The sequence below is a fragment of the Vombatus ursinus genome, unplaced genomic scaffold (genome assembly GCF_900497805.2).
Source record: "Vombatus ursinus unplaced genomic scaffold, bare-nosed wombat genome assembly UNPS02014167.1, whole genome shotgun sequence".
Classification (NCBI taxonomy): domain Eukaryota; kingdom Metazoa; phylum Chordata; class Mammalia; order Diprotodontia; family Vombatidae; genus Vombatus; species Vombatus ursinus.
In genome coordinates, this window is record NW_020953945.1 from 2,026,704 (window position 1) to 2,040,242 (window position 13,539).

A 13,539-nucleotide genomic window follows, 5' to 3' on the forward strand; every position below is an offset into this window, starting at 1 on the left:
CATCATCCCAAGGGGAGTCCTTCCAAACAGCCGAGGTGAGAGACCAGACTCTTCCGCCATCTTTCTCTTTGTGCAGAAGGTCTATCTCTCTTGGGGATTCTATTCCAAGGCGCTGCAGTACCTGTGCGGTTTCCTTTACTTTGTTCTGTTGAAGTTTGCTTGTGTTGAGTCAGACTAGCGTCAGATTGTGCTGACCCTTAGTGCCGCTGTTTTTCATTGGTCACCTTCCTCCAGAGTTTGCCCATCTGTGGGAGAAGTTTTCTGTGGCTGGTGTCGGGTAGGCTGTATGTCAGGAAGCACCGCAGCTGGGTTTTATTTAATTAGATGTCAAAGAGTCGTCTTAGGATGGATTCTCCACAGGACGATGCCTGTGCAGTGAGTGTGTGAGGGGAGTTCACACGCAGGGCTGTGGGGTACAGAGTACCATCACATCAGGCCCAGATAGGAAGGGGACAGCCCAGGGTGCCCCCAGCTAGGGGCAGAGCCAGCACTGGGACCCCAGGCCCTCATGTCTCAGCTCAGCATCATTTCTTCACCAGGGTCACTGTGGTCTTGTCCTGTGGTTCTCACTGTGCTTAGAGCAGTATTTGACAGGAAGTGCCTTTTCCTTCCCCATTTAAATTCCCTGTCCTAAGGGGGTCCTTCTTCTTCCATCCCAGGATCGGGGCTATTTTGAAGAAGTGATAGCCCTGCTGGAGGCCGCTTTGGGTCTGGAGCGGGCCCACATGGGGATGTTCACTGAGCTTGCCATCCTGTATTCCAAATTCAAGCCACAGAAGATGCGGGAGCACCTGGATCTCTTCTGGTCCAGAGTCAATATTCCCAAGGTGAGGCTACACAGACGTGGAGGGCAGTGGGCGCTGCTTCCGGTGGGCTGTCCCGGCCTGGGGCCTCACCCCAGTCCTTGCCCTGTGTGCCGTCCCGACAGGTCCTGAGGGCTGCCGAGCAAGCTCACCTCTGGGCGGAGCTCGTCTTCCTCTACGATAAGTATGAGGAGTATGATAATGCTATCACCACCATGATGGCCCATCCCACAGAGGCCTGGAAAGAAGGGCAGTTCAAGGACGTCATCACCAAGGTAACATGCGCAGTCTTGTTCTGGCCCTGACAGGAGGAAGGGGTGGTTTGCACACTTTGGTGCCATCTCTCAAGCTGGAAGGGAGCCCGGAGCTTCTCACCCACCAGGGCTTGGCTTGAGACCCATCCCCTCCCCCCATCCCCCATGGCCCAGGCCACTTTTTCAGCAGCCTGTCAGTGTTGAGAGACCTCCCATCTTTACTGTTCTACGGCTTTCAGCCATTGCTGTTGGTTTTATTCCGTGAGGTCGCGTAGAATCAATTCACAAAACGAGTGTAATATTCCTGTGCGCCAGGTTTTATTCCATGAGGTCGTGTAGAATCAATTCACAAAACAAGTGTAAAATTCCTGTGCGCCAGACATGCCGAGTGCTGAGAATTGAGCGATAGAAAGGAAGAGGCTCTGACCTCAACAATTTACATCCTGCCCGGGGGGGGGGGGGGGGGGGTATGGAAGGGCTCCCCCCCCAGCCAGTCGGCCCCTCCCCATGAGAGCCCTTCAGGCGTCTGCCTGAAGAGCCTGTCATTAACCCGCCCCCAGGAGCAGGCCCTGGAGCTAAGAATCGTTTCAGATCTTAAACAGAGTTTCCCATAAACAGGCTGTAGTTTGCCTAGCCCTGTACCAGACTAAAGATCATGAGCCTTTTGTGGTGTGGTGGTTTGGGCCTTCCCCCTCCTGGCCCCTCCGGCCTGTGGGAGCTGCAGCTCAGCTTGGCAGTCCTCAGTGGGTGGCCACGGCAGAGTCCGGTGGGATGTGGCCCCCCCCCATCGGTGGCTGTTCCTCTGCGGAGCCACGGTGGCCTTAGGATCTCTTGACTGCCGTGACTTCTCTTAGTTCCCTGACACTCCACAAAGTTTTCAGGTTCTCACCTCCCTCTGCCTCTTCTCTGTCGTTCTGGAACACCGATCTTCCAGCACCCAGATATGACTTCCGTCGTACTGGACTGAGCCCAGTGCTGTGGCCTGAGAAGCTCGCTTTGAGTTCTGATACCCCTGGGGACCCCTGCCGGCTTTGTGGCACCTGCACATTCCACAAACTTGCCTCTATCTTTGACTGCATTTGTACTTGTTATTTTTTTTTTCCCATTTTATTTTGAGTTCCACATTTTCTCCCTCCGCTACCCACTGAGAGGGCAAGAAATACAAGCCCATTACAGATATGAAGTTATGTACAGTGAACTTCCACGTGAGCCATGTGTGGCCCCCCCAAAAAAACAAAGGGGGAAAACCAGTATGTCTGAATGAGTCTGTGGGCTGTCCGTCTTTGGCGGTGGCCAGCCTTGCATCTGCAGCGGTGTCAAAGCCCATTCTCCTCTTTGGGTCACTGCCGTTCTTTCCGTCCCACATCCAGCTGAGGAGAGGCCACTCAATGTTGTTCTTTGGGATGAAGAAAATGCAGATTTTATTACGCAGCCACTTCCTGGAGACCTTTCTTCAGCTTCGGTTCACTCTGATGTTGTAGGGTTTTATTGTGGGTTGTTTTTTCCCAGTCACTCTTGTTTTCTGCCTGTCTCTGTAAGTTAAAAATCCACCTCCAAAGTCACCGTTGTGGCCCCGGGGCTTTTATCTTCTTTGATGAAGATACCAAACCTGGTGGAGATGAGAAGGGTGGGCTGAGCTCCTGCTCATCACCATCACCTGGCTGATGTGTGGAGCTCCTGCCAGGCGGGCATTTCGCCACCACTCAGCATGCCCTAAGAGCCGGCTGTGTGCCCAGCACAGGAGGTCTCTCTTTCACCAACACAACTCACAGTGACTTGGTGGTGGCGTGCAAAGTGGGGACAGCTCATCTATCCCACGGCTGCCTTGTCCATCTGAGAGCTGCACAAAATGTCAGTGAGGAGGCCCTGGGCGGTGGGAAATGGAACCTGGCTTAAAAGCCACTGCAGCGCCAGAAAACACGGGGAGCCTCTTCGTGTGGCCGGAGTCTGGCCAGGGATCCCTGTGGCCTACAAGAAAGCCACAGGGCGACCTTGGAAATACAGGAGAGTTAGTGACCAGTCCCATGGGGCATCGAGGACTCGGAGGTCCTCGGGGACCTCTCAACGTTTCTGTTAAGGACATCCCTTTAGGTCCCAGGGTATCTGGCCAGGGCTGAGTAGAGAAAGGAGGAAGATGTGATAATAGAGCATTTATTAAATGCTTGCTGTGTGCCCACACTCTGGTGAACATCGGGGAGCCAGTTGCATGACATTCCCTGCTCGTAGGGAGTTTCCATCCTATGGGGAAAGATGGCGGCTTACAAAGAGGAGCTGGGAAAGGAGAGCAGTGAGGAAGGGGACCCTGGGTTCTGGTCTAGGCAAGAGAAGGTCAGAGCTGGCCTAGGAGAGCCTGGGCTCCAGGGAGGGTTCGTTGAGACAGAAGGCTGTAAAAGGTGAGAGACAAAGTGGGTTTCCAGCCTGGACAAGTGTGCCCCGCCCCACTGAGCATCCTCCCGGGAGACATGGGACTCTGACACATTTCTGAGGGAACTCTGAAACATAGACACACATCAGGAGAAACCTGGAGAGGCACATTTATTGGGGCAGTTGGATCCTGATGGAGAAGAGCAGGTGCCCCCCAAGGGATGGAAACCTGGGTCTGTTCTCAGGTTCAGAGAGGTTTGGCAAGCATTGATTAAGCCTGTGCTGTGTGCCGGGCCCTGGGGGTGCTGGTCCCTGCCGGTGAGGAGCTCCCAGTGTCATGGAGGAGATGATGTGCAAACCTCAACATCCAGAGATGCTCAGGTGGAAGGCTAAGGAGACCATGGAGCACGTCATGCAGAAGAGGCAGGCAGAGAATGTTGCAGGATGGGGGATGGCCAGAGAGAATGCCCAGAGTGGAGAGATGGAGGTCTTATTTGTGGAACAGCCAGGAGGCTGGGGTCATGAGAACAAAGAGTACATGGTGCAGAGAAAGGTGTAAGACGGCAGGAAGGGAGGAGGGGGCAGTTTATGGGGTCCTTATTTGATCTGGAGGCGACAGGGGTCACTGGAGTTTACTGAGTAGTGGGGTGGCACGCTCAGACCTGAGCTGTAGGAAAATCACTTTGGTGGCAGAATGCAGGCAGACCGCCCCCCCTCCCCAGCAGCTATTGAGGCACGAGGTGATGGGGGCTTGCACCGGGGTGAGGGGGTGGTAGGGTCAGAGCAGAGAAAGTGGACATTGGAGACCTGCTCTGAAGGTAGAAATGGCAAGATTTGGGGACTGAAGGGAGAAAAGAGGAAGAGGGGGCAGAAATCACTTTGGTAATAGGGCTTATCACAAAGGGAAGGAGAAGCATGTGGTGGCAGTGAGCACACAAATACAGAAGAGCATCCTTGCCTTCAGGGAGCTTATATTCTAGTGATGGAAGATTACCCATACAAAGGAGGTTAAAAGGCATGAGACAGGGCAGGGAATGATGGTCCCCACAGCTGGGGCTTGCCTCATGGAGGCCAAGAAAGGGTCTCACCTGTGGAGGAAGGGGGCGGCCTCACCAAGAAGGCCCTGGGCTGATTGCACGTGCCACGGTGAGGAGGCCGCCGATGCCAGGGCAAGTTCTGGGATGAGACGGCGCCGGACAGAGGCGTTTGGGATTGTGCAGTCTTAAAGTCAGAAACACGGCTGGGAGGACGACGGAAAAACAGAAGCACGGAGCGTGGCATGAGGGAAGCCGGCCACGGAAGGGCCTCCTCCTTTCTGTGCCAAGTAACAGAGGAGGGTCGGATGTGTGTACACACATACACACACACCCACATCCACACAAGCATACACACACATACACGAGCACGCATATAGAGAAGTACAGCAGTCAGAGAAGGGAGGGTCATGCCAGGGAGGCAGGAAATGCAGACCAGAATGACTTGAGGTTCAGAGCGTGACCCCTGAAGTGGGGATTAAAAGGAAAAAAGAACCGACAGGGAAGGAGGTGCCCTCCCACTGAGGAACGCTGGACAAAGGTGTTATTGTACCAGAAGAAATAATGAGGGAGAGCCTGAGCCCACCTGAAGGACTTGGGATGCGCCAGGGCTTGAGCGGAGCCAGGAAAACCGTGTAGACAGCAACAAGCACATTGGCAAGAAAAGCCCGTCTGAAGAACTCTGATGGATTCCGGGCCCAGCCATGGGTTTCCTGCCTCCCCCTGCCTCGGGGTGGGAAGACGCAGCTCTTTGGACACAGCTGGTGGGTGGGGATGTTTTTCTTGACTACTCTTATTTTTACAAGGCTTCTTCTTTAATTTGTGGGGACAGGACTTTGGCAGGAAAGACGGAATAGTGATCCGTAAGAAAGAAGGAATAAAACACATCGAAGAGGGGACGGTTCTTGTCCATCCCAGCTTCCCTGGCTCCTGCCCCTCTCAGCCAGAGGCCTTTCCTACTGCAGAGACCTCACAGCTGGCCCGGTCCCTGTGAGGTCACCTTAGGGATGGGAACTGTTCTGAACCTTTCTCTGCGCTGCCAGCACTCTCAATAGGTAGCACTGAGTAAAGGTAACGTTGAAGTTATCATATGCTTGGAAGAAAATGGCCTTCTGAGTCCTGGTTTCATATGCAGTCCTTTTTATGTTAGACTTGGTATATGGAAACTCTCTCTCTTTTTTTTTTTCCCCGATGTTCAAGTTCAGGATTTTAAAAATAAGGGGCAGCTAGGTGGCGCAGTGGATAGAGCACCGGCCCAGAAGTCAGGAGGATCCGAGTTCAAATCCAGTCTCAGACCAAACACTTGACACTTACTAGCTGTGTGACCCTGGGCAAGTCACTTAACCCCAATTGCCTAGAAATTAAAAAAAACAAACAAACCTAAGAACGAGGATTTTAAAAATAAAAGTCATCTGGATCCTTCCCTTGTTTGAGCTCATCCGAGCCGCCCCCTGGCTTTGCTCAGAGCCGTGCTAACCCTTTGCCTTTCTGACTTGCTCAGGTGGCCAATGTGGAACTGTACTACAAAGCCCTCCACTTTTACCTGGACTACAAACCCCTCCTGATCAATGACCTCTTGTCGGTCCTCTCTCCCCGGCTGGATCATACCCGCACCGTCAGGTTTTTTTCAAAGGTGAGTTTACCAAAAACCGTGAACAGAATTCTCCTGAGAATAGCATGAAAGAGGGACTTCAGTCCAAGCAGGCTGCAGAGCAGAAGGTCAGTTCCATCCTGTGAAAAATTGATGTCCTTTTCTCACGGATGTCATGGACCTTTCCCTTGTCCTTTTCCCCACCCCCACCCCCATACAGCCTTGGCGCGCTCACCCAGCAAGGAAGGGGAGCCGGTGGAGAAGGGGTGTTTGTACCCAAAGGCTCATTCCCTGCATTTGATTGATCCCGTGCTTTCCTCTTCCGGTACAAGGTGTCCCAACAGATCATTTAAGCGTCTGATATTAATTATAAAAACAACAGATGTGAAAAAGAATTCCATCTACACAGGACCCCATATCTGAGATTTCTGTTGAGTTAGATAAACCGCCTCCTGCAGATAGAAGGTTTCATGGTCTTGTTCATAGTATCAGTTCTAAAGGGGGGAGGGGTCCTGAGCTCAGTACTTGGATTTTTCAGACTTTTTTTCCTTTTTCCCAATTTGGTAGGTGAATCAGCTTCCTCTGGTGAAACCTTACCTCCGCTCGGTCCAGAATCACAACAACAAGGCAGTCAACGAGGCCCTTAATAACCTGTTGACCGAGGAAGAGGATTACCAGGTCAGTTCATCGGCTTCCCTGATTCCCTGGCAGAAAACACCGACCCAAACCGTCTCTGCGTCCTCTTCTCGCCTCGTGCGTCACTAACAGGCCTGTCACAGCCTGGTGTTGTTACTCTGTGTGTTACTGATCCTAGTGGGGGGTGGCTTCTTTTCCAGCCGACGGGGAGTGCCGTGCCATGCTGTGGTGTGTCTTTGGGGCCCGCAGCAGCCCCGTGGAGGCTCCCTTTACTGGGACCAGAGGCAAACCTGGCCTTGGCCAGCATTAAATCAAACAAGCCAGTGAAAAACCCTGGCACCTTCCAGCCTTTCAGTGACGTTGGCCTCCAAGTGCAGACCGAATGCTGCTTTTCCCAAGGACCCAGCCTGCTTGGTCTGGGGCCCGTGGGCCTTGTTTAGCGCTGCCGCCGCGTTCCTCCCCATCTGAAACAGGAGTGGGTGCTCGGTGGTGGTCCCCAGCTGCGGTGTGCTTCCAGCTGCTGTATCAGCACCTGCTTCTGCTCCTGCCAGTGGCCAGCACTTAGCACCGTGCCTGGCACATAGTAGGTGCTTGGTAAATGTTGAGTGAGTGAGTGAGTGATTGGCTGGGGATCACCCACTGAAACACTGGTAGGAGTCCTTGGGCTCCCAGAATGCCGGTCTGCTGGGTCTGTTCTAAGCCTGAGCCTGCCTTCCGCAGGGCTTGAGGGCGTCTATTGATGCTTACGACAACTTTGACAACATCGGCCTGGCTCAGCGACTGGAGAGGCACCAGCTGATGGAGTTCCGGCGGATCGCTGCTTACTTGTACAAAGGGAATAACCGCTGGAGGCAGAGTGTGGAGCTCTGTAAGAAGGACCGGCTCTACAAGGTCAGTGCCTGCCTTCCCCAGCTCCTCGGCAGTCGGTTGGATTTAAAACCGAGGAAGTGAAACACCTCCGTGTTTCACCGTGTCAGCCCCTCTCGGGTTGTGTTTGTCAGGGCCACTCCTGCCTCAGCCCTCCTTTGGGGCAGGCCTGGGCAGGGGTTTTTGTGGTGAATGTTCGAGGCAGCTCTTCCCAGCCACTCAGAAGGGGGGGAGGCGAGGCACCCCCTCGCTGTGGCTAGTGGCTGAATCTCTTCCTGGTTGTCTTGTTTGGGGTTAACTCCTCTGTTACAAATGCAGGCTGTGATTGGCTCCCTTTCTTGGCGTCCCCTAGACTGAAATCCCCAATTGGGGTAGAGGGGAATCCAGAGTGTTTGACCTTGTGAACGGCTCTCACGCCAGTGACTGATGAAGCATCTGACGTGTTCTGAGCAGGTTTGACAGCCCCCAGAATCTGCCTCGTGTGGGGAGGTGGTGGCTTTCCTGCACAGCTGTCGAGGAAAGCTGGGGGGTGGGGAAGAGATGGGTTTGCTTCCTTTGTGTTTTGTCCCTGTCTGAGTAGAGCCGGGACCCAGCGCCCAAAAGTGCCCGTGATGGCTGGACGCTCAGCCTTGCGCGATCCCCCTTAGCATCCCTGGCTCTCTTTCCTTCAAGAGCTGCTGCAGGGGGGTGCTTCATTCTCTTATGGTCTCAGATGCAATCATTGCATCCGAGGCCAGGCAGGCCACGGCTTGCCACGACAGACTGAACGTTACCTTGCAAGTGGGGCCGTTCCAACTGGTGCCCTGCCGTCACCACCCGCCTGCCAAAGGCAGGTTAGCGTTAGGTATCTGCACCGTGTGGCCGGCCCAGAAGCCCACCTCGTTCCTGTAGCGGGCAGGGACATAAGCAGCTGAACAAGCCATTTCATCCACAGCATCTCATAGAAAGTAGCCGGGAATGGAGGCGTAAGCAGAGCTTCCCCCGGTGCCCACTGGGCAGGACCCCCTCAGGAAGCACCCTGAGAGTTGGTCAGCCAGGAGCGCGTGGGGCCAGTTTGGCGACTTACTCGGTTTGTGTCAGCCTCACGTTCGGGTAAAAGCAGCTCGGTGTGTGAGACTGCCCCCGCCCCCTCCAGCACGAGGGCCGGAGTGTGCCTGCTGCCGGCCTCTCCAGTCCAGCTCATCCTTTGGGATTACACAGCGGCCCTCTCCCCTCGAGGCTGCTGGAGACCCCGCAGAGCTGCCTGCCTGGAGAGCCACGGCCCTCGAGCCTCGGGCCTCAAGCTCAGTCATTTTTACCGTCCTCACGACAGTGATGCTCGAGTAGCGCTAGCGATACCGAGCTGATCTCGCTGGCCCCGCCAGGTCCTAGGCTGCTGCCTTGCTTTTGCTCCTGCGCTCACTGGGTCCATCAAAAATGAGCATAATGGAGTCTCAGCTGGGCCCTCACTGTAGCACGGCAATCCTTCCCATCCCTCCTCAAGCCTCCCATGGCTCCCTTCTCAGCTGAGAAGCTGGGCTGAAGAAAACTGAGGCCATTTCCTGAGAGCTCAGTCCACTCCCTTTCCCCCATCTCCCTCCCTCCTCACATGATGAGGGGGCCCTTTTCCTCACCCTGGTAACCACAGCCCACAGCCCCGCTCCGTCCTGGCTCCTCCAGCGGACTCCCCCTCTCTCACTTTCTCACTTACCTCCTGTCTATGCCTGCCTACACACCTGCCCGTGGCCCCCTCACCCTCCGACAAACTGCACTTGGGTCTTTTCTCTCCTTTGATGGCAGAATTCCCGGAGGAGGCCGTCACAGTGGACACAGTCTCTCCTCTGAAGCCTCATCATTCTGATGAGAGCGCTCTCCCCAAAGTGATTCTCCATCTCCTGGTTGCCAGATGCAGGGCCTTCTCTCACTCTCAGCCTTGGGCACTAGCACTCCCCCTCTTCTCCATGGTAGCTTCCTTTCTTGCTAGGTGCTCATGACCCCGCTCTCCTAGCTCTCCTCCGAACAAGTGCTTCTCGGCCTTCCTCCCCGCTAGTGGTGGGCGTCCCCCGGGGCTGTGTCCTCGCTCCTCTTCCCTTTGGGCTCTCTGTTTAGAGACAGCTGGGGGCGCAGTGGGCAGAGCGCTGGGCCTCGAGTCATCTGTGTGACCCTGGGCAACTCACTTACCCTCTGTTTGCCTCAGTTTTCCCACCTGTAGGATGTGGGTGATACTATCACGTACCTTCCAAAAAGGATCAAATGGATCGTAAGTGAAAGTGCTTGATTTGAGTGCGGTGCCGGCATCTCGCAGCAGTAGTAGCTGCTACACAGAAGCTTATTCTCTTGTCCTTGTGCTGTCTCATTCAGGAATCTCATGAGCCGCCAGGGATTCCATTATCACGTGTGTCCAAGTGGCACTCAGCTTTGCTGCTCCAGCCCTGACCTCTCTCGTGATCTCCAGCTGCCTGCTGGGCGTCCCAGACTGCTTGTCCTGGAAACCTCTTATCTTTCCTCCAAAGGCCTCCCCTCCTCCTGTCTCCCCTGTCACTGTGGAGGTGCCACCATCCTCCCAGGCACCCCTGCTCAGTTGACTCCTCATCTCGCCCCCCTCCCCGTATCCAATCTGTGACGGAGGCCTCTTGACGTCACCTTTGCAGCATTTCTGGAACACGCCCCCTCCTTTCCTCTGCCCCTGCCCCCACCCTGGTGCAGGCCCTCCTCACCTCACCTGGACTGCTGCATTAGCCTGCAGAGGGGTCTGCCTGCCTCAAGTGCCTCCCCAGTCCAGTCAACCACCAAAGTATGGCTCTGACCCCACCATAAAAAAATAACAAGAGCCAGCATTCACATAGCAGTGTGGAAAGCACGTTTGTATATTATCTTATTCGATCCTCAGTATAAAGTAGTGAGCAAAGTGCTGTTTTTCCCCATTTTACAGATGAAGAAACTGAGGTTGAAAGAGGTTGACTTATCCAGGGTCCTACTGTGTCAGAGGCAGTATTTGAACTCAAGTCTGGCCTGACTGCAGCTCCAGAGCTTTATCCTCTGCACCCCCTAGCTGCCTCCAGGATCAGATGCATGCTCTGATTGGCATTCGAAGCCCTTCGTGTCCTACCCCCTCCTCCCTTTCCAGTCTTCTTCCACGTGACAAGCCAGCACGTGCCCTTCAGTCATTGACGCCGGGCTTCCGGCTCGTCCTTGGCTCTGGGCGTTCTCTCCGGCCGTCCCTGTGCCTGGAACGCTGAGCTCCCCGGCTTCCTTTGAGTCCCAGCTAAAGCCTTCTGCAGTCCTCCTTAATGTTAGGAACTTCTTTTTGAGACGCAGTCTCTATCTTGTCCATATGGTTGTTTTCATATGGTCTCTTCCATTCGATGGGGAACTCCTTGAGAGCAGGGGACTGGGCCTTTGGGGCATGTGTGTTTTTCTTTTTTTGTGTTCCAGCGCTGGCACTGTGCCGGCCCATAGCGGGTACTTAATAAATCTTGGCTGACTTGAGCCTCCCAGCATCCCCACGAAGAAGGGCCTGTAGCTGTTATCCCCACTTTACATTACGAAGAAACCGAGGCTCAGAGCAGCAAACTCATTGCCTATGGCAGAAGTTTTTAACATTTGGTCCCTGACCTTATGTTTTAAATATTGTAATCACTGCATTTTCCATTTTATTATTTACCTTTTTTTGTTTGTTTTTTTGGTGAAGCAATCAGGGTTAAGTGACTTGGCTAGGGTCACATAGCTAGTAAGTATCATGTGTCTGAGGCCGGATTAGAACTTACATCATTATTTACTTTTAACATTCTTTTTAAATTTTGAGTTCCTGATTCTCCTTCCCACCCCTCTCCCCTACCCACTGAGAAGGCAAATAAAAGGATATAGATCATTCATGTGAAATCATGTAAAACATGTTTCCATATTAGTGATGTGGCCAGAAAAAAGTGAGAAAATTATACTTAGCTTTTCACCCAAGAGTTCATGAGTTCCACCCTGGAGGTAGAAAGCAGTTTTCATCCTGAGTCCTTAGGAATTGTCTCAGATTGCTGTATATTGATCAGAGTAGCTAAGTCTTTCAGAGTTGGTCATCGTTGCACGTTGCCAGTTACTGTGCACGACGATCCCCTTTCTTCTCATTTCACTCTGCCTCAGTTCGTATAGCTCTTGCTATGTTTTTTCCTGAAACCACCCTGCTCACCGTTTCTTATAGCACATCAGTGTTCCATCACATTCATAGGCCACAACTCGTTCAGCCATTCCCTAATTTCCAGTTCTTGGTCTCCACGCAAAGAGCTGCTATAAATATCTTTGCACGTGTGGGTCCTTTTCCCTTTTCTTTGATCTCTTTGGGGTACAGACCTAGGAGTGGGATTGCTGGGTCAAAGGGCATGCACAGTTTGATGGCCCTTGGGGCCTAAGTCCAGCTGTCAGATTTTCTATTCAGCTTTGATCTTTTCGTCAGGAATGCTGGGAAGTTCTCCATTTCGTTTTCTGTCCATTTTTCCCCCTAGTTTTGCTAGAAAGGTTATTCTTGGTGGCAGTCCTAGCTCCTTTGCCTTCCGGGGTATCATGCCAAGCTTTCTGCTCCTTTGATGTAGTAGAACATCCTGAATGTGGCTCCACAGTATTTGAATTGTTTCTTTCTGGCTGCTTGAAGTAGTTCTTCCTTGCCCTGGGAGCACTGGAATTTGGCCATAATATTCCTGGGAGTTTTCCTCTTGGACTCTCTTTCAGGAGGTGATTGGTGAATTCTTTCCATTTCTGTCTGACCCTCCGGGGCTAAGGTATCAGGGCAGTTTCCTTCGATGATTTCTTGAAAGTGGGTGTCGAGGCTCTCGGGACGTCCCCGTGGCGCTCCTCCGCTGCGCACGTGGTTAAGGTGGCCTGCAGTGAGCGCCCCCCTCACCAGCTGTCCCATTGCAGGAGGCCATGCAGTACGCGGCCGAGTCCCGGGATGCCGAGCTGGCCGAGGGCCTACTGCAGTGGTTCCTGGAGGAAGGCAAGCGGGAGTGCTTTGCCGCGTCCCTCTTCACCTGCTATGACCTGCTGCACCCCGATGTGGTTCTCGAGCTTTCCTGGCGGCACAGCATCCTAGACTTCACCATGCCCTACTTTATCCAGGTGATGAGGGAATATCTTACCAAAGTAAGTATGTCTCGCTGGCGTCCCTCTGGCTTCTGAGGGGTTGCTCAGTTCCCCGGACCTCAGAGACATGGGTTGTATCCACACCTGATGCCCTCCCAGTTCTTCCCTGGTCAGCAGAGGCGAGGTTGGAGCAGAGAAGGATTTTGGTCATTCCTTTCCCTCTTACAGACTTCATGCCGTGCACAGTAGCCTGCAGGCCTTTTGAGGGGACAAGAATTCAGCACGTATTGAAGCCCTTTGTACATGCAGCACAAGCTGCCCCACCTGGTAGCGGGCTTCTCTCAAATCCCCACCTCCCACTCTTTCCTAATCTTATGAGCAAAGTGTGGTTTCTTTGACTCCTGAACATTGGAGCCAGCTGTCCTTGAACCAGCTTGTGCTCCAGAGGGACAGGAAGGCAAGAAATGAGCTGGTTGGGATGACAGATGGTTCAGAATGAGAAGCCTGAGAGGGTGGGTGTGGTTGGATCTCTGGGTCCCCTTCCCATCAGCCCAGCTCCTGCCCCCAAAGCCCCTGGGGCCCAAGCGGAACAGCTGGTTTTCCTTCCACTGAGACGTCAGATACTACACTCTTGACTTTTCTTGCAGGTGGATGGGCTCTTTAATACGGTGACAGTCTCTCTTTTCACCTTCCTCATGGTCTTGTCCCATCCTTACAGACACACCTAGGAATCTGCTCCAGGAGCTAGTTAGAGTTGCTGCCAAATGAGCTCTAGCTTGTAGATTCTAATCATTTGAGAAAGGACACTCTGGGCAGGGATTACTTGGAAAGCCAATTGGGCCCCTCAGTTTTTACACTCTAGGAGAGAAAGTGGGTGCTGTGCTGTTGGGCAGCTGTGGGTGTGAGTGTGTGAGACCGTGGGTGTGTGGGTGTGAGTGTGAGAC

At 53.5% G+C, this 13,539-nt stretch overlaps 1 protein-coding gene across 2 annotated transcripts in view; it reads left to right on the forward strand.

The window, feature by feature from the left end:
* CLTCL1 (clathrin heavy chain like 1) overlaps positions 1 to 13,539 on the forward strand; it is an 88,781-nt gene that overhangs the window by 69,055 nt on the left and 6,187 nt on the right. For both annotated transcript variants that reach the window (XM_027859394.1, XM_027859395.1), the window contains exons 25-30: positions 660 to 827; positions 929 to 1,078; positions 5,957 to 6,088; positions 6,614 to 6,724; positions 7,403 to 7,573; positions 12,434 to 12,655. In XM_027859394.1, the coding sequence (XP_027715195.1) occupies positions 660 to 827; positions 929 to 1,078; positions 5,957 to 6,088; positions 6,614 to 6,724; positions 7,403 to 7,573; positions 12,434 to 12,655 (954 nt within the window). The remainder of the gene's footprint in view (positions 1 to 659; positions 828 to 928; positions 1,079 to 5,956; positions 6,089 to 6,613; positions 6,725 to 7,402; positions 7,574 to 12,433; positions 12,656 to 13,539) is intronic.